General features: G+C 38.2%; 1 protein-coding gene across 2 annotated transcripts in view; it reads right to left on the bottom strand.

Annotated features, from left to right (window-relative positions):
- The window catches only part of STIM2 (stromal interaction molecule 2), a 70,084-nt gene that overhangs the window by 12,335 nt on the left and 37,096 nt on the right, over window positions 1-20,653 (bottom strand). For both annotated transcript variants that reach the window (XM_074541832.1, XM_074541831.1), the window contains exons 3-9: window positions 11,425-11,539; window positions 4,457-4,568; window positions 3,691-3,806; window positions 2,301-2,478; window positions 1,225-1,402; window positions 483-650; window positions 191-291 (exon numbers count right to left, since the gene is read on the bottom strand). In XM_074541832.1, the coding sequence (XP_074397933.1) occupies window positions 191-291; window positions 483-650; window positions 1,225-1,402; window positions 2,301-2,478; window positions 3,691-3,806; window positions 4,457-4,568; window positions 11,425-11,539 (968 nt within the window). The remainder of the gene's footprint in view (window positions 1-190; window positions 292-482; window positions 651-1,224; window positions 1,403-2,300; window positions 2,479-3,690; window positions 3,807-4,456; window positions 4,569-11,424; window positions 11,540-20,653) is intronic.

Genomic DNA, 20,653 nt, shown 5'->3' with positions numbered 1-20,653 from the left:
CAACACATTCATTCCAGCACACCAGAAGAACCATTACAGCTGTTGAAATATTCACATTTTAGTATTTTTTAAATTGCTTTTGTAAAGGGCAAAACCACTAAGACACTCAATTCCGTAACTCTCCGGGAGTTCTGTTCCAGAAGCAAATAATCACAAAAGAATATGCATCCTGTTCCAGTAAACCTCTTACTTTGCTTCAAGAATTTTATGGTCCACTTCATCCAGGGAGGAGCTGTGTGCAACATGTAGTGTTCCAAATACTGTGCTTCTCTTCTTTTTTATCTTTTCTGCCTAAAAAGCAAAGTAAAGTGAAATGCATAAAACTAGTAATATACTTAACAGATGACAAAACATTAGCAATATTGACATGTAGCAAACAACAATTCAGAGAAAAAACACAAATGCTTGTCTGCTTTGTGTTTACTATTTCATATCTCTAGCAACAATCAGAAAAATTAAGTAGCTGAAGAATAATTTATTACCTCATCTTTAGCAATTGCTAATTGCATTTCTGCATGCTGTCTTTTGATATTGTAATATTGTACTTCAACTTCGTGTGTTAACTGAAGCCACTTCTGCAAAGCTTCAGGAACAGACCAATTGCTTCTCAACTCAAACTCCTTCTCAGCCTTTTTTAAAGCCATACGAACCTAGCAATCAAGAAGAAATGAAAGTGTCACCAAAAGCATCATTAGAACTAACAGGTGAATTATAAGCACCTTTATAGCCCACAGCAAAATAGCAAAGCTTGACAGAGTTTTGGTGTGTGCTGGTTGTTGTCAGGTATGCAGATCAGGCAGCTCTGAAATCTAGCATATGACCTTCCATATTTTTTCCAATGCTATATAGTTCCTAATTCAAAGTTTAAATATTTTTGTAAGATGATAATTTTTTTAGTACAACAAATCCAAGTTTATTGCTGCTCAGATGAAACAAAGCTACTCTCTCTCTTCTAATAACAAGATAAAAAAAGCTTTTGTGTATCTTTTTTCAGTAAATCCCAAAATATTATGATAAGCTAATATACAAAGTTTACAGCTTCTAATATTTTCAGGATTATTTTACTAGATAATGGCATGATTGAGAGACAATCATTAAGAACTCTTAGAATTTTTCCATTCAAATCCAGCATTTGGGGAATGCTGTTTTAAACACTACTGAGGATCTTATAAAAATAGGACCAATTTAAAGTCAACACTACATTTATTAACAGCTGGCAGATACCTGTACTAACTCTTCCTCTGCATATTTGAGCCTGCTGAGCTCACATTCAGCTCCCTCTCTCAATTCCCTGAGGCGGTGAGCTTCACGTTTTGCATCATTGATCTCATCCATCATTTTGCGCTCCAGATTTTGCTTTTCAACAGCAACGTTTCTATTCTCTTCTTGTGCCTTCTCAAGCCTTCAGAATTGAACAAAAAATATGAGAAAATATACAGCATATTTGTTAAAAGTTGTAGCCCTCAGGATAACAAAATGCATCCAGCAACAGGGCAACGGGCACAAACCAAAGCACATGAAGTTCCATCTGAACATCAGGAAACACTTCCACCATGAGAGTGACTGAACACTGGCACAGGTTGCCCAGAGAGGTGGTACAGTCTCCATCCTTGGACATATTCAGAAGCCACCTGCACATGGTCTTAGGCAACCTGTTCTAGATGGACCTGCTTGAGCAGGAGGGGCTGGACAAGATGAACTCCAGAAGTCTCTTCCAACCTCAACCACTCTGTGATAATAAAGACTCTGCAAGCTTCATGAATCAGCAGCAATTACATCACACCATGTGATATCCATGCCAGGCAAAATACCCAAACTTTTAAGTGAACTATCATTAAAAGTGTAGTATCAAAATACAAATTTCTCTAGACAACTGTGTTACAGGTGCACCACAGACTATCAGCTTTCACAATGCTATATATGCAATAGAAACTAAACAGCTCAGGTCTGTTTCAATCTTAAAAGCTTGAAAAGAGAAAAGGTGTTCTCATTCCCATGTATGTAACTGTTTAAAATAAACTGTAATTATATGAAAACAACAACACATACATGTAAATCTGTAGGACAAACTCAGCCTCTATTCTCTACCTTCATCCACAAGTTAGTATTGCTTGCTAAAATATCCAGGAGCAATCTCTACCCAAGAAATCAGCACCACTGAAATCACAATTTCCATGCAAAGGGAAGATGAACAAAATCCAAAGGCAGTTAATGCAAAAAACTTAAGACTGTAAAGGATCTGCATTTGTGTTTAACCTCAAAACAAAAGGACAACTTTTTTTTTCTTTTAGGTTTTATACCTTTCCTGCAAGTCAAGAAGACTTTGCTCTGCTGTTTGGAGACTTTCTAAGTCCTTCATCATTTTTGTGATATGTTCTCTTGAGGTTCTGTTCTGTGTATATGCAAACCAGCAGCCTCCAAAACCAATAACTATAGAAACAGTTAATATAAAATCCTTCATCCAGTTGTGAGGGGGACCTGTGCAGAGAACAACACCATCATTAACTAGTTCACTGATAGAGACAACAGATTAAGGCCTTCCCCCCCCTCTCCCCAGCCTAAAAGGTGGCAGAACCTAATGCTAAACAGAATTCTAGCTCATTTACCTCAAACCACCTCCAACAACTACCTTTTCAAATGTATTCCACAGCATTTTCATACAACATAAATCGGTCTGCTCTAATACAATTTACTTCATCTATACTAAAACATTCATTAGACTGAGAAAAGCTTACTAAACCCCTTTACAGTACATACTCAGTACCTTTATTTAGAGTTAGAATAGAGTTCCACAATTGCACTGCATTAGGCCAGTAGGAGGTGTAATTAGATTTGAGCAAGTTCTTTCCAGTCTGTACCCTCTTAAATACCCTATGTTAAGTTAAAAATGCACTTGGGAAAAATCAAAATGGTAACAGCAGCACTTTTTAAAAGTTGGATTGTCAAATTATCAAATTCAAGATTCACACAATACATCTTTATTAGTACAAATTTTAAAGTCACTTGCACCTCTGTAAAGACAGTTTCGGTGAGCATTAAAGGTCTAACACAAAGTGACTCCAGCTCAGATCTGGCCTGAGTAGCTCAGGAGCCCCTGACATGCACAGCACCAGAGCAGAGCTGTAACTGTGTACAAGCAGGCATGCAGAGCACTGGTGATGAGCTATGGACATGGCTGCATATGGTAAAATGGGTCAGATGTGGAACTCCTGCATTAAATTTAACTGCACTTAAACTCAGGTATACACAAAACACAGGTGTTGGATTTGCATCACCATCTCATTTTTTCTTCTTGGGGAAAGTCATCCCCTCTCATTTCAGCATCCCAGCTGTACTGTCCAAGCTAACTGAGAAATGAATGTAACCTTAGCCATAAATGCAATTTAAACAGTCAAAAATATTTAGAGGACACTTCTTGTGACACAAAAGCCAACACCCATCTGTCAAGTGGGGTTATACTAAAATTTCTACATGATCTTACACACAGAAGTGAATCTTTGTTCTGCTCACAGCACCTAAATAACTTTTTTTAATTCATTGCAGAGTTCCACAACGCATGCCAAGCAATCCATCAGTACATCCACAAAATAGATAAGCTGAACTATCTACACTATCAAGTGTCATGGAAAATATGCTCTGTTGAATTCCTACAATCAAGAGATAAGAAAAAATCTTCAAAAAGTTACTAACGAGTGAGAGGTCCAAACAAAACAACATCCAAGGCTTTAAGCTGAAGCTTCTGTCTGTGACTCCGATCAATTATTTTCAAGTGAGAGATCATGAAAGCATGTTCATTTACTGCTATCCTGTTAATGACAAGACAAAATGTTACCTATTCCATAAACTATATTCAAAATTACTCTATGCAAAAAAGACATCAGTAGCATTTCCCACAGTTGCACAGATTACAGCTATGCAATTAAGAGTAAGAATACAGTGAGAAAACAGCAGTAATGCTAGAGAAATGCATATCAGCATGTGGCAAAAAAGAAAATAAGGTCATTTAACTATCCTTTTCTTTCTGAAAAAAATCATTACATAAACCCATTCTGCACAGTTAAAGGTATATTCACAGACTTGTGACACCAACTCCTAAATACATGCAATGCTAGGTGTGGTATTTATGCTCCAGGAAAGGTACTTTAGAGTTACATAGCAGTATATACCCATACAATAAATCAGAAGATGTTCAAAAAGAAGTTTGCTACCACATAGAATTATGTGACCTTTGATAAGCGCCACAGAAAGAAATAAAACTTTTAGGGAAGTTATATTTTGAAATATTCTGGCAGAAAAAAACCTGCAGCCACCTCTTCAAAACTACAAGGACACTTCTCTTTTCTTGCATTTGACTGTACCTTGCTAGACTTTAGGTTCACATAGTTGTTCCTACCATTTAAACTAATGTAGCAACCTATGGCAAATTATTTGAAACTAATCCAGAAGATATATTTACCTGGGAAGTGTTGTTCCATTGACATTGCTGTCTCTAAAATTCTTTTCATATTGGGGCAATTCAACAAAATCTGAGAGCCACTGAAGAGTGTCCTCTTGAGTCCAGTTATGAACTGAAAGAAGAATTCAATTACCTTAGGTTTTTACTAAAAAATCAACAGCTTAGAAGACAAGCAGTAGAAAAGCAGGTTACAATAACCAGAAGAGTTTAGGCAAATATAATTCCAGAAAAATTAGCATTACCAAGGTGTTTCTGGCATTTTGCCTTTTTCATTACATGCTCCCCTGTGAAAGCTTAGGCAAACTATAAATAAACAAGCGTGTAACCAATAGAAATATTTCTTTACTAAAACCTTCACAGAACAAGTGAGTCTTTTGCTTTAGTTTCAATCAGGACAGCATCTTGTGACTTTCAACTCCTTAAAGTGATTCCAGCCCCTTTGTCCTCGCTACCCTTGCAGAACTAAACACTCATCAGCTGGTGCTGTAACCATTTGAGGCAATGTACCAAGATCTTCCCCAGGAGGATGCCTTAAGAACTTGTTTTGACAAGAATTGTCTTAGAGGCTTATGCCTTCTAACCCAAAATGGGAGCTGACAAGAGAAGGAGAGAGGAGACTGAAAGAAAGCACCAAAAGACAGAAGAAATGTAACAGGAAAACTATTAAATCTCTCTCAAACATGCCCAAGAAAAGTGGAATAACATGCAAAAATATTTTATGAAAAAATACTAAAAATGTAGAGAATAATTAACAATTTTCCTTAATAACAGCAACACTCTACATAAACATTCATAGCTACAGATGTGCTAAGAAAATACTACCAAAAAAATAAAATCACATTTCTGTCCCTTAAAGAGCAGCTGCTGCAGTTTGCAGCTTCACACTGACAAAACTGAAGGGAAATTGTTCACTCCATTTATAGTCTGCAAAATCTGTCTGCATAGGAAAGAAACAGGGATGGTCTCTTTCTGGGCAGACATGTATTCAAATGAAAAACTGAGGGTTTTTTGAACATTTCTCTATCTAGCACTACCTTCATGTGACAGTGCTAGGCACAGATGATAGGACACATTCTCAGTGGTGACTTTTGCCAATAATCCTTTAGGAAGCACTGCTGAAAGCTTGACAGGTAAAGCTGCAGGCAATAGAAATTTTTGAGTTCAAATTCATATTTCAGTTCACACTGTAAATGAAATAAGGACTTCTAGGTCTCTTGTCTACACTAGCACAGCTGCAAAATAAGCTTAAACATTTTAGGATTATTATCATTCCTGATAGGTGGAGACAGAACACATTTCACAGACTCACAGCTTCAAAAACAAACTCAGTATAAACCTCTTGTAATCTGTCCATATGAATGGCTACACAACCTCCCCAGTCTGCTGCCCCATTTCCTTCTGTCCCTGTAAGCTACAGTCAGGTATTGATTTGACACTGACTTGGTTTTGTCATATTACAATATTACAATTTACCACATTACTCTAAGATTTTATGCAAAATGTCTGGGCTCCATTTATAAACAGGTAGTTTCCCCATTGCAAAAACTCTTAACACTGTTATGTGAATAATAAGCAATCCAATTACAAATGATTCAAAGTCATTTGGCTGGTCATCACAAGTATCAAAAGAGTGGTAAAATCCTCCAGAGAGGTATCACCTTTGCATTCTAGAAATATGTTCATGACTGATCCAAAGAAAAAGCATTGTTTTGTTGTGACATGAGAAAAAGCCACCTAAACCAGCCACTGCACACTACAGACTACCACTGACACTACAGAACACTTCATCTCAGAAGCCACACCATTTGTGTGTCAAGGGTTAAAAATACCATTGAGACTTTTCACTTCTACTGATGAAAGAATTTTGTAGACACTCTGTCAAATTTTACATAAATTTATAGGTTTCTATAATCCAGTGGTAAGACTAAATATATTATCCTGAAAGAAATTAGCTACACATTTAAGTGGTTTACCATACAGCAAATCACATCTGTTGCACTGCTTAGACTGGCGTGATGTTTTCTTCATGGACTATCCATGAAATTTTCCCAAAAAGATCAGTTACACTCTGGAAAAAGTACTTTATTATTCATTATTGTCACTGTATCAGATACCTCCATTAGTACAGAAACTGCAAAAAGAAGTAACTCACAGTCTATCCTAAACTAGAACTGAAACTTGTACTCTCTGTACTCTTACACTGTTACTCATTTATTAAAAATAATATCAATTACTACTTTATTTGTGTTGTGTCCTTTAACTGACCACTCAACCATTTAGGCTATGAATATATATTGTTACCTCTTACTCTGCGATGTCAACATCTGAATCTCTTTTCATATACATATTTTGCAAGAAATTTAGATTTATTATGTAAATTAATTCTTCATTCACAGAAGTCCAGTGTCAGTGCCCCCAGATCCCCAAATTTTGCAGGTGGACTCAGACTCTAAACTACACTGTTCTTACTTTCCTATGCTATCAATCAGTGAAAACATTCAGACTGCTTCTTTTTGTTGTTAACTTCCATACACCATGTGTTGGTCAGGAGTATTACCTGACTTGTCTCCACTAAGACTTCAGGACATACAGATATGTTTGTTCTGCAACAGCATGAAGTACTGAAAAGCAAACTGGCCCTTCTCCACAAGCAGCATTGAAACATGACACGAGGCAAGTGTGATATTCACCAGGACCAGGGTACCGAAGGGCAAGCAAGGCAGCTGAAACTCATCTTGATCAGCACTGCCAATTAGAAGGTGCCAACTCACACTAATTAGCTAAGGTTGTAATTTTTCCTTAGTTTATCACCAAAAAAGAAAGCAGTATACTTCAGACAGCAGAGTAGCAATCCACAATTACTGTAAGTTAAATGCATATAGCATAACAGACTAACTATAACATTCTTCTCTCTCACAACTCTTTTTACAAAGATACCTTCAGAGAGAGGATGTCAGCAACATGCTTTGGGCAGGCGGGTATAGAAGAGCAGTACTCAGTCTCTAGCCCTCCATCAGCTATTTTATTCAACCACAAGTTTGAGTTTTGGGGTTTTTTTCTACTTCTTTTCAACTCTTCTACCAACATACCTGAAGGTGAAGACAGCAAAAGTAGCTTTAACTGGGCCTGCATGAAAGTTTCTCATTATTAACCCATAGTAATTAAAAGATCAGGCTATTTATCAGTTTCTTGCGTTACATTTATCATCATGTTAAATTTATCATATCACACAAAAGGATTCAAAACTTAGTTTCTAGGACCTTCAGCAGTAACATCAGCAGTATGCAGCATTATGTAACTAACTCATCCTTAGCCAAGCCCTGCTTGCATTCATTTCCAACCTCCAGATATTTAAAACCTGAGACAGCAAATGATTAGAGAGCAAGACAACCACAACATGTTTGTGGTATGCAGTTTAGTCCCAGTTGCTGCAAGAACACTTGTGCAGTAGTACATCAGAATACAACAGGTGATCACACATCCAAATATAGAGCCATTTTTGTAGCTTTTTACCCTAACAAATAATGTACCAGACTTTAGTTCACCTCCTGTTTTCCACAAGAGGGAAAGAGAAATAAAGGGGACAAAAGGTACACATAGAAGGCAAGAAGGTTTTATTTGTATTATAGGACAGTCCATAGGAGATACTATACATTAAAGCTCAAATATGCCATAATGGCTAAAAAAAAAAACTTTTTTTTTTTTAGGCTGTTTGTTACAACTAGGTTTTGATAGGATTCAAATTAGTCTGACAATAGCCAAGCATTCATGAGCTCCAGGTTTGACTTGAACAGTTTTTACCTGGCTACAAAATCAAGTCCCAAGGGACAATTCTGCATCACTAAGGATGCAGCATCCAGCCCTGCTCTCTGAGACAGGTCAGAGAACCACCCAGCTGAAGGCTCTGGACTGATTTTACAGCCCTCTTGCTACTGAGACTAAATACCTACACCCTGCTCTTCAGAGAGCAAATTCACACAACCACAGCCCATTACAGGGGCACAGAGAGACAGCAGGTGCCACTGAGTGAGAGAACTTCCAGAGATAATTGTACAAAGACTGCCATTCAGACATCAATAAATACTGATGAACACAGGAACAAATGTTCATCTGTCCCCTTTTCCACACTGAAAACTACTACCTCTTCAAGGCCTTTGCAGAAAAAATACTACACCTTTGATATTAACCTAACAGTAGCTATTAAGTTTGTTACTTGTGAATAGCTGAAAGACTCTGCAGTACATGTATAACACTGCTTATTTAGAAGAGGAGACAAAGAATACCATGCAACAAGCACATATACTGACATTTACACTGAAGAACAGTAACAGAAGTCAGAAGACTCTCAGAAAGAAGTGTTTTCTACATTTTGAACAGCTATGATAGTTCATAGTCACTCCTCTAAACAGAGCAGTCTGTAGAATTAGATTTTAAAAAATTCAAAGGTCATAAAAAGCACATTCTAACTAAAGTAAATTATAGTCTTGTTTTGTACCAAAGGAGTCCTTTAAACTGAGTGGCAACACAGCAACAAGAGGCTAGATGCTGATTCAGGCTATGATGTGACTCCTGCCATGCAGGTAAAACCTGTAACATCCTTGAACTTCCTTTAATTTGCACCAGCCTACACTATGCCTTAAGGATTCTGCACCAGGCAGGGACATCAAAAACCTACCCAGTGCCAGAAATACTAAAAAGCAGTATTCTGAAGCCCCTTCTTTTATTAGGCAATTTTTAGAGCTTTGAATGCAGCCAATCCTCAGTGTTACATTCAGGGTATAAAATCCTTTTCAATCAATTATTTAAAAGCAATCTCTACTTTCCTTAGTCCTAAAAGGAGACATCAAACAGCAACGACATTTTTTTTCTTTCTTCCCTCACATCTTATCTGTCTGGCACCACCAATATGTTAAACAAAGAACACCTTTGAGCTATTTGACAAATATTTAAGACAAATATCCACATAAAGCAAGCTTTATGGCAAAGAATAGGCAAATTCTACTCAGCATAAACTACGCAGCAGTAGATCCTGAAGATGTTTCTGTATATACTGTCAGGAGCAATAGAGTTGGCAATTCTCACACAGACAACTCAGCAGATTGCTTAAAAGTCTCAAATTACTGATACTATCATTTATACTACCTTCCATCCTCTTATTTAATGTAGTCAAATTGCTGTAAACTAGCGGCACATAAAAAACAAATAAATCAAGAATTCCTAAAACATATAAAGGAATGGCAACATATTCCATGTTACCTAAAATCAAATTAAAGTAGTTCATTTTCTGAGAGGCTTCATGCTTTCTAACAGTCAGCAGACCACTGTTAACACTGCTCTGGAGTCTCATTCTAAGGGTCTCCCTCTGGTGCAATTTTAGTTCTCTCAGCAGGATACACAAATAAAGCCACTATAAGCAGACACAATGAGATGAGACATTCCTCTCCAAGTCTTTTGAGTCTTACTCACTACATTCAAGAACACTGGAATAAAGATATACACAACAGACGAACTATACTTCTAGAATCACTGAAGCCTAAATTTTTAACAGTTATTCATGACTTACACCTACAGTTTTGAGGAAATCATTTTTTCTGATAATTTAGTTGCAATACTTTCAGGGCACAGGATCTTCAGTTAATAAGTATTTAAAGAATATTTGAAGAGATAAGGCCAAAAGTTACTGGTTAAAACGAAAATTTACTATATTCCAAACACTTCATGCATTACCTCAGAGTGCAGTTAAGTGACTTCCTGCATTAGCAGAATGAACCAATGCCATATTCCTGGATTCATTCCCCTCCTGCTCTTACTTTCAGTTGTTTGACCCATACTAAGTTTTAGATCTCTCTATGCTCACTATTAGAACAAGCTGTGGTTTAGGTATTCTCAAATTTAGCAGTCCTTTTACAAACATGTGCAGTTTCCCCTCCCCCTCCAATTGGAGGCACAAAGGGTAAAGATCACAAATCGAGATAGGAACAATTTACTGGAAACAGCAATGAGATAAGAAAATTAACAATAAGAGCAACAATACAATGACAAAAGGTATAAGAAAACTAAACTACTCACATGGAAAGCCCCTGACAATAAACAAATACCAGATGGGTCCGTTCCCCATATTTCTCCACCAGAATGAATCTCCTCTCCCCGGCACAAGCCAGTTCCAGCTCCCAGCAATGACGTGGGGTGCAGGTGTAGGATAACACCCTGGCTGCGGCCATGCCCCCTCCTGACTGCTGCTGAAAATTAATCCTGGCCTGGCCACAGCCAGGACAGCACAACACCTCTGGAATGAGGGCTGGGGTGGGGAAGGGGCTGAGGAAGTCAGGCATTTTTCTCCTAACAACTCTAGCATTTCAGATATCTTTTTTAATCACTATATCCTGGGACGTATTTGGCAATGAACACTGTGCTGATTAAATACTGTCCTTTGATACTTGGAATAGTTGGCTCAACTTATCTCATTTAAATCAAAGTGAGGGAGGGCTGATGGTGTTGGGTTGTCAATGCATTTTACTGTATCCCATGTTAAAGAAGATTTTTCAAAAATTCTTTGGACTAAGAATTCTAGATCTTTGCAGCTCAAATAAAATCGAAATCAAAGTGAAAATGCATTGAATTTTCCACTTAATACTATATTTAAAAAATTTAAATAGCTTGGGAGAAACTCTTAGAGTTTATTAAACCAAAAACATGCTAATCTGGAATTCAGCACTTGCACCATCACCTTGATAAATTACAACCTCACGCAAACTATCTTAGTTTACTTAGTTTACAATACACAAAGCATATGAAGAGGAAATTACCTCTAGCTGAGTTCTTAATCAAATTTATGTGTGCCTATAAATAACAGTGTCAAAACAGACTGATGAAGATGCTTCAAGAGGTCATTCATTCACTCCTCTATGCTTGGTGGAAAAATTGTTGAATTATACCGATGCCATTTTCAGCCACACTTCTTTACCTACCTTCAGATGTTTTCCAGCGTTTCCACAGATCCTCAATGGTGATATGCTTGTCTTCTCTGTGCAGGTGACTATGTTTATTTGAGGCATCCTTGTATTGCATATCTTCCCTTAGAAACTGAAGAAAAGAGAAAAACAATCTTAAATGCCTAAATGATGATTTCTGAAGAGAAACTGCACAGAAATCAGGTAGAGTCTTTCCCATTTCTTCCCCATGCAAGCAGCAGAGAATTGATCTGAGTTTTCTGCATCAAAGACAGAAGGTAAGGTAAACCCTCTTACAAGATTTGTTTTTCACAATTATTAAATCCTAGAAAAACTGACAATGCAGTTGCCACTGCACTGAGTTGAAAATCATTAGTATGCCTCAGATTTACAGTGATTACAGGAACACACCACACAGTCACGCTGTACACTTCTCTATTCTGATGACATTTAACCAACTTCCCCTCCTTGCAAACAAGGCCATGTAAGATTTGAAAGTGTGCCAGTCATTTTTGGATGACTAATGCCGGAATCCTGCCATACCAGTTAAATGCAACTGCCTGAGGGATGAGAGTAAGCTGTTTACCAAGTAGTATTAAAGTCTTTTGATTAGACAACAAAAATTTGACTTCTATTCATCAAATTAAAAAACAGAAGTCATCTGAGGGCCAATTTTCTGCTTGCTAATCATTCCTCAGTGGTTACACTCCAAGCACAGAAGCATTACATAAAGCTGCTTCATTTTCAGTAATTAATAGGAAGCCTTTTAGCAAACATTATAAAAAGGAATATCATGCAACCCTGACATACAGAGTGGGTGGTGAGGCACTGGCACACGTTGTGCAGAGAAGCTGTAAATGCACCATCCCTGGCAGCATTCGAGGCCAGGCTGGATCGGGCTCTGAGCAATCTGAGCTAGTGCAAGATGTCCCTGCCTACAACAGGGAAGCTGGAATCAAATGATCTTTAAGGCCTCTTCCAACCCAAACCATTCCATGGTTCTATGATACAATTTTATGATGGCAGTGCTGTATCAGTATTCCACAAGTAGCTACAAACAGTTCTCCAAATACACACCCAAGAAAAGATATGGAACTGCAAAATACATTCAATATTTTGATCTCATAAATGCCTAGAAAAGTTGGAATACTAGTTGGTAAATGACCTCCAACTAGTTAATAGTGGAAACCTTCCATAAGTATCAGTCCCTGAAAGCACTGTATGAACAGTCTCTGTGGGTGAAAACCTTAGGAGCAGTATCAGAAAACAAGTATCTGGTACTAGCAGTACCAGAAAACCAAGTAACCTTCCACAGTAGATAGCTTGCTTTCCTCTGCTCATAAAGTTCAATAAAGCTACTCCAACAAAACCAGCTACAGATAGTCATGACAGCCAAGTCAAAAATAGCCTTTTATACAGCTGATCATATGTCATCACCACTTCAAGAGAGGTGAGGAAGAAAGCCATGCTAGTGATGCACTGCAAAAGAACTCAATTCTTAAAATTCAGTCCAGGTAATAATTCAAGTGCAGAGCATCCCACAAAGGCTCCATTTCCAACAAACCTACAGAGTATACCGTTCAGAAACTGCAGGAGACACTGAAAAGTAGCCAACATTAAATAATAATATTAACTCTTAATAAAAAGGCAGAGTATACAATAGCAGAAATACGCAAGAAAAGAAATATGCAATTCCCCCTAACTTAATATGCAAATTCTCCCCAACTAAAATATTTTTACTAGAATGTGAGGGAATCTCAAACTATGAATGGATTGAAGTTTCTCCCCTAACTGATGGATTTGGGACAACATACTAGTTTGCCCTCCTTAAACAAACCACAGAACCAAAGTATCAAAACACTGACTGGATGTAAATCCTCTTACTTTTATTTATTACTTCAAAACTTTTTCTGATTGTCACAAATTAATTTTGTAAAGCCTTTTGATTCCTAGAATAGTTCCATTTAGCCCATATAAGCTGCATAAGCATTTTTAACTCCTTTTCCCCATGTGTATAAGAATGGCATAAATTGAGATATATAAATATGCATGCATATACATGAGAAATATATGAGAAACTTATGAAATATGTGAGAACTGAAAATAGCAGCCTGCTGGGGCAAAGGCAATTACAGATCTTCTGAAAAACCATGGGTCAGCAATAGTAAAAAGGTTTAATAAGCACAGGACTGTATGCTGTAACTGTATGGAAATGTAAAAATATCTGTTGCACATTCCATCATCCAAGTGGGAACTCTGAATACTTCCCATATTGGCAATCCTTACATGAAGCTGCCAAATTCTACAACTGTCACGCAACATGCAATGAAAGATGGATTGTCTTGTTCATTCCCACTCCATGTTTATTAAAGGCTAAACTGAAGAGCAGGAGCTAAACAAAAAGAAAACCAACAAAATAATTTTCTTATCCACTAATGTCCCTAAAGTTTTCCAGATTATAGTACAGTCTTACAGATGGAACAGCAGGAAAGAACTGATGCTTTCCCACCTTACCTTTTCCCTCCAGACTTCAAGAATCTGCTGCCAACTGACATTCCCAGAATATCTTTCAGGAACTTGCAAATAACATACTAAAAATACAGCAAAAACATGTCTTATATGTCCCTTTCTGTAAAGATTATCTCTTTTCACGTGGGGGTTAAGGTAAATGCTAGCGCTCACTCTTCAGCTTTCCAGTGACTGATGATGCACAGTCCTTGGGGACTCCAAATGTCAGGCAGGGACATTTTTTTTTCAAAACAAGTGTTGTAAGGTGATCAAGTTGCTGAAGAGGGACAGGATATATTGTATCTCCAGGCTTGGCCCAATTTTGAGTCTTCTCAGCTAAAACTCAGATCACTCTTGTTTGTACAAACTCGCTACCTTTACTGATAGTTGTCAGTAAAAGTTGTAAAATATCGAAGGGTGAGAACTTTTGCTCGGTTACAGGTGCTGTCAAGAAAAATCTGAGTAGCTGTTAACAGTACTGCTCAACTGTTAGAAGTAAAGAATTGAAGGAAGATGTCAGCTGAAAACAAAAAGCTCCAAGGTGCGACAGCTCTGCCCATCCCACCGGGCCAGGCCCGGGGACGAGCGCGGCTCCCTTCGCCTGCAGTTCCGCCGCGCCGCCCGCAGAGGGCGCCGCCCGCAGGCGCTCAGGAGCGGCTCCGCTGCGCGGGATGGCCAGGAGCGGGACGGGCCCAGCGGGACGGGCTCCGCGCCCCGGGCCCCGCGCACCGGGACGGGACGGGCCCAGCGGGAGGATTTAACTACCGCCCTCTTTTTAAAAGGGAGCGTCAACACAAAATGGAAAGCAGCTTGCAGGTAGTAACCAGCACAGTTACTGCTCAGAGGCAGAGATAGTACATCTCTGAGATGTACTACTGAGTTCTGAGTGAGAACTTCTTCCAAGTGAAAAGCTCCTCTTCTGTCCTACCCATACTGCTCCCAGATCCCGAGAAAATAACCGCGATGACTTCCTCAAAGAGGTCCTCTGACACCACAAGGTCACAACTAAAGTCACAGTGCACATATCTGGAAAGAGGTCACCGTGTTTCAAGGAGTAGTGCATTCACTGAGGAAGAGGCACATAACAACATCAAACGTCTTTCTTTTGTATCTTTGTTTCCAAAGTGGCCTAATATGGAAGTGTTTCTTTAAGAAAAAGAACTGGGACCTAAACTGAAGAAAGACAAAAACAGAACAACTCTAGTTAAAAAGAGGATTTTTCTATTCTTTGTCATGGCAGCTAATCTCTCTTTTGTTGCTCTGGTCATTAAGTATACAAAGAAAAGGTTAGAAAAATAACTCTAAATAGGGAGGTTAAAAGAATAAGCTCTAAGAAAAACACATCTAAGTATTATCTTAGCCAACATAATTACTCAGGAAGGAGAAGTCCTTTTAAGACTACAAAGTTGAAACCAAGAAAGCAGAAGATAAGTTCCCTAAAAACTCTGTATGAAACAAAAAATAATCATTGGTCAAAAGCAATTACTCCAAAAACAAGTACAGAATTAAAAAAACACCACACCTAGACTTGAAACTAGAGTTTTGATCCCAGAAGTGCTATAACAGCATACACATATATGCTGTTAAAAAGAAAAAGGAAAAAGGAAAAAAAAAAGAAAGAAAAAAAAGAGAGAAAAGTAAGTTAAAATATCGATGCTGCAAGACTCAGAACAAACAAGCACTTGCATACTTTCAAGAATGCCACTGGAAAGGTAAAATTAACCACACTCACTAACAGCAGCAGGAACCACTCTCATGATGTTTATATTTTGTTCTGGGTGAAGGCTCAAGTTTATGATTTTCAGTTTAATCAGCTTAAAATAGACTCTGACAAGTTTAAGAACAATTAGTAACATCTCCTGGCCAGGTATTACTCTCACCCTTGAGCATCTATTCCTCAAACAGTGTTATTTCCTTCATATTTACACCTTCAAAGGAAAAATCAGCAAAAGTTCCAACTTCAGCCTTTTAGTGCATTTCCTCACATCAATTTGCTACAAGATTTGTTGCAGCTATTGCAGTGTCACACATACTGACTAAATTATGATGGCAGATGTGCTTTTAAATGGCAACATACCATGATTCAGGTATGACTGCCTACCCTACAGAAATGGCTTCTAAAGATGCTATAAAGTAAAATAAAACATATTTAATAATATTAACAATAAAACATGACAAGAACAACGTAGGACACAGCCAGGAAAGTATTATCAAGTATATCTTAAATAACCTACACATTCTATCAAAAAAAGTTACTCCAGCTGAAAACAAAAGTGTAGCTATCTACTGCAAAGTAAACTCTGCAAAGCCAAGACAGAATTTCCAAGGCATCACTTCATTGTAGCAGGACTAAATAAAGAGGTGCAGACAGCTTCGTGTTGGCTTCAGCACTTCCAAGGAGGCGAGGCGTGAGGCAGGTCTGCTCCAAGCCACGTTGGAAAGGTTTCCATGCAACTGTACCCAGGAGAACACGTGCTGCCTCTGCAAAGGGCTTCTCTGCACTGGCACAGCTGTCAACTAACACCATCCATGTTTTCACACAAGACCTGGCTCCCTATCCTGCTCTGCAAGGACAAATTGTCGAGACACGTTCAGAGCTGCTTACAAAACTTCAGGAGACTAAAACACACTCTGCCTGGAGACAAATACCTTAGCAGTTGAATGAAAAAAAAAAAAATAAAAACCAATTCAAAAAAGACCTCTATTTATTCAAGACCTCTATTATTCCTCAAATTAAGGAATTCAAAGTAACCCAGTAGCTTTGGGGGCAAGGATTTGCTGCACTGGTTAGGAAGCTCAAAATCCTTGTTCCAAAGACCAATGTTTGTAACAGACTGTCTTGCACAGTGAGATGTAAATGCACTCAGGAGCCATCATAAAAAAAACAGTTATAATGTCCTCCATTTCTAAACCACTGTAGCACATATTTTTCCACAGCCAGAATTTTGTCTAAAAAGCTGACACCAAAATATTAAGTTGTTTACAGAAATATTAACTCCAGTTTAAGGACTTTTATTACATAAATGACAATGACAAAATCAAAATACTAAGGGAATTTAAAAGGACATTTAACATCTTGCTAAGAGTATATTTCCAGAGAACAAAATGAAGCCTATCCCTGTCAAATTTACTGCAGCCAAAGTGCTATAATAGTATTATCATTCCAGACCATGGTAGCTACTTCTCCTGCTTTAATCACTGTATAGAAGAGAATCATCTTCCCTGGTTTAGCCCACAAAAGTTGGATTCTATTTGATTCTTGCCTCCAGACAACATTTTTAAGCCAGTCACTTTAGCATATCATCTCTGAGGTCCCAACTGCTTTGACCATCCTGCTAAAAGCTATTCTCTGATGCTTTCAATGCTGCAGTCTCTTCTCCTTACTGTACTTTTTGTCTTTTTTTAAATTATTTTTTGGGGAGAAGGGCATGGGGCGGGGTGTTGATGATTTTCTATGGGGTTTGTTCAGTTTGCAGTTTTTTTATAAAGTGACAATTCCAGTTATCTCCTTAAAAAAACTTAAGCAAAATATGAAGTGATCTCTCCAGAGATCCCATGCACAACTGTACATTTGTGCCTTTAGCTTGGTGAGACATCAGATACACAGCAAGATACTAACACTTCAAAAACATCAACCAATTCTAACACTGCAGAGAGATTCCTTGAGGAAATTACTTTATGTAGGACCTGCTATGGGAAGTGAAGGAAACAGGAAAAACCTATGTAAATAGTGAACATATGATAAGTGTGTTTTATTGCTTGTGTCTCATCATTAAAACAAAACAAGTTCCCATGGTGCAACAGATGCTTCCTGAGGCAGATAGCCTCCCACAACACATGACTAAAACCTCAGTTAGTAACACCACGTTCTCCCTTTCACTAACCCCTTTACAGCCTACCTCCTGAAACCAGCTTCAACAATCCTTGACATATAAAGTAATAATATCAGCAAAGTCTGATAGAAAAATTCGTTTAGTCTGCCCTCATAATAAGTATAGAGGGCTTTTTTTTCTTCCTTTTTCTTTTTCTCTGCTGTACCACACCAAATAATAAGGAAAAAAGGAACTGTGGTGAAAAGTAACTACTTCATACTCAGACTAGAGCCCCTCTAACTTCCTAATAAGACTTCAACAAAATCCCTCATGTTTTGCTATTAAATCCCATGCTAAAAGTTTAGATCAGGTTTCCTCACATCAACTTTATCAAAGTCAAATACAAGTTTCTTTCCAGTCCATACAAAGTATGTCCAAAGGTCTTCCAGTATCAGATACGTTTTGAGAAAATAGGAAATATCTTTGTTCAAATTTCTTAATATCCTAGAAAAATTCCTTCTTTACAGAATGGTTTCATTTGGTCTTCATTTAGAAGAAAAACAAGCTACAACCTAAAACAGCGCATGAAAACATTAGGAAAAATAAACTGCATGCAGATGAAATGTCTGGAATCACTGTAGGGAGTTAACTGTTGGAATTAGCAAATTAAAACACTTAAAATAAATAGTTCAACATCTTTAGCTCTTTTTACCTTCCTGTCTCAAAATAACTTATTTACAAGAACTTCCTTCCTTGGTGTAAATATATCCTTGCAACACTGTTGTGGTGCAGCTAAAACAGCAGAAAGTTATTCTACTTTGTCACATTCTTCCTGCCAAGTAAAAAGAGAACGGACACCTAATCCACATACTCAATATGCTGCTCTTCAGGAGTCTTGCAAGTAAAAACCATGCAGCATAAAACAGAAAATCCATTCCCTGCTGTTAAGTAAAATCCCTCTATTCCATGTAAGCTTAACTTCTAATAAAGTGGGTTTTTTAATTATCAGTCCTCATTCTTAATCAGAATAAGCAGCATTACCCACTGTGACAAAACAAAACAAAATAAAATCTTGCTCTGAAATATAAATAGGACATATTTAGTACATATTCAGACCTACTGTAATCAGGTAACCATGTTGTGTAAATGTAGATCTTTTAAGATAATGGTAAAGATTTAGTAAAAGCACTACAAGAAAAACAGAGGTTACTAGCTGAACTTGCAATTAAACTGCATTTCTCATTAATTTCAGGTTTGCATTTAATGTCTTAGAAGAAAGCACTCTATGCAAATACATATTCATCACTGATTTGCGTGGAAATTACATGTAGAAAAGTGCTACTTTGCAGAGAGTGGGTTATTAAATATTTCTTCAATAATTAAAAATGAACTAGCAGAAACAAGGGCTACAATTAAGTCATCTTATTTTATGCACAATGTGTAGTTTGAACATCTAGTTTCACCCATCTCTAATTACCCCAGCTGAACAGCATGCCTCATCAACCATTATAATTTCAGCCATTTAAGCAGGTCTTTAGCATAGTTTCTCTTGTTTTCTCTGGAAGAGGAAGAAATTAAGGTCAGATATAAAGATGGTCCACTGGAAACCAGAGCAAATCTTCTGAATACTAATAAAATGTTTCCAATGTATAAATGTTCCAGTATTGTCTTTTAACTTCCTCAGCTTCAGTGTATAAAAAATGCAGTACAAGTCAAGAGAAATCAAAGTACTGGGAAGCTCCTCAGGAAGCTCACACTCCATCACTAATGTTTCAGTTTGCAGACTGAACTGTGCCTGTCCCAAATATTCTGCAATAACAAAGGCAGACTATATGCATTATTTTTGAAAACTCATGGCAGTCAGGTGAAGTCTCTGGTGATCAGGAGAAAGGAAACATCACTCCTACTGAAAAAGAGGAGAAACACAGACCTGAGAAAATAAAGACCATTGAGCCTCAAACCTTTGTGTTTTGGAAGATCACGGAGCAGATCCTCATGGAAGCAATGTTACAGCACAAACAATGAAGTGATCTGAGACAATCCAGCTTGGCTTCCCTAAGGGCAGTGTCTGACTGATCTGGTGGCCTTCTATGGTGGGGTGACTGCGGTGGCTGATGGGGGCAGACCAAACAAATGTCATGTAACTAGATCACTGAAAGGCCTTTGACACAGTGGCACATAACATCCTCATCATCTCCAGACTGGAGAGAGATTAGAAGGATGGATCATTTGATGGATAAGGAACTGCCTGAAGGGACACAGCTGTCAATCCTTCTCTGCCCAGGTGGAAGCCAGTGATCAGTGGTGCCCTTCATGGCTCTCTCATGGGAGAGGGGTTCTTTGATACCTTCATCAATAACACAGACAGAGCACCTCAGCAAGTTTGCAGATGACATGAAACTGAACAGCACAGCTGAAAGAGAAGAAGAAAGAGATACCATCCAGAGGGATCTGGACAAACCTAAGGAGTGGGCCCATAAGAATCTCATGAAGTCCAAGGACAAGGTGTTGCACCGGCATTGGAGCAATGCATGACATGAACACAGACTGGGAGAAGTCATTGAGAGCAACCCTACCAAGGACTTGGGGGTGCTGGTGGATGAAAAGCTGAACATGAGCCAACAGTGTGCACTCACAGGCCAACAAGCTGCATCCTGGGCTATATTGAAAGAGGAGTGGCCAGCAAGTCGAGGGAAGTGGTTCTGCCCCTCTGCTCTTCTGAGATCCCACCTGGAGTGCTGCCTCCAGCACAACAAAGACACTGACCTGCTGAAAAACAAGTCTGGCCAGCAAAGATGATCAGAGCACTGGAGCACCTATCTTGAGACAGGCTGAGAGAGCTGGGCTGTTCAGCCTGGAGAAGGTTCCAGGAAGATCTTATTGCAACCTTCAGTACATATAGGAGGAGTATAAAATAGAGGGAGAAC

The sequence above is a fragment of the Zonotrichia albicollis genome, chromosome 5 (assembly GCF_047830755.1).
Source record: "Zonotrichia albicollis isolate bZonAlb1 chromosome 5, bZonAlb1.hap1, whole genome shotgun sequence".
NCBI classification, from domain to species: domain Eukaryota; kingdom Metazoa; phylum Chordata; class Aves; order Passeriformes; family Passerellidae; genus Zonotrichia; species Zonotrichia albicollis.
The sequence above is the reverse complement of the archived record's forward strand: the minus strand, read 5'-3'. Positions and strand labels throughout refer to the sequence as shown.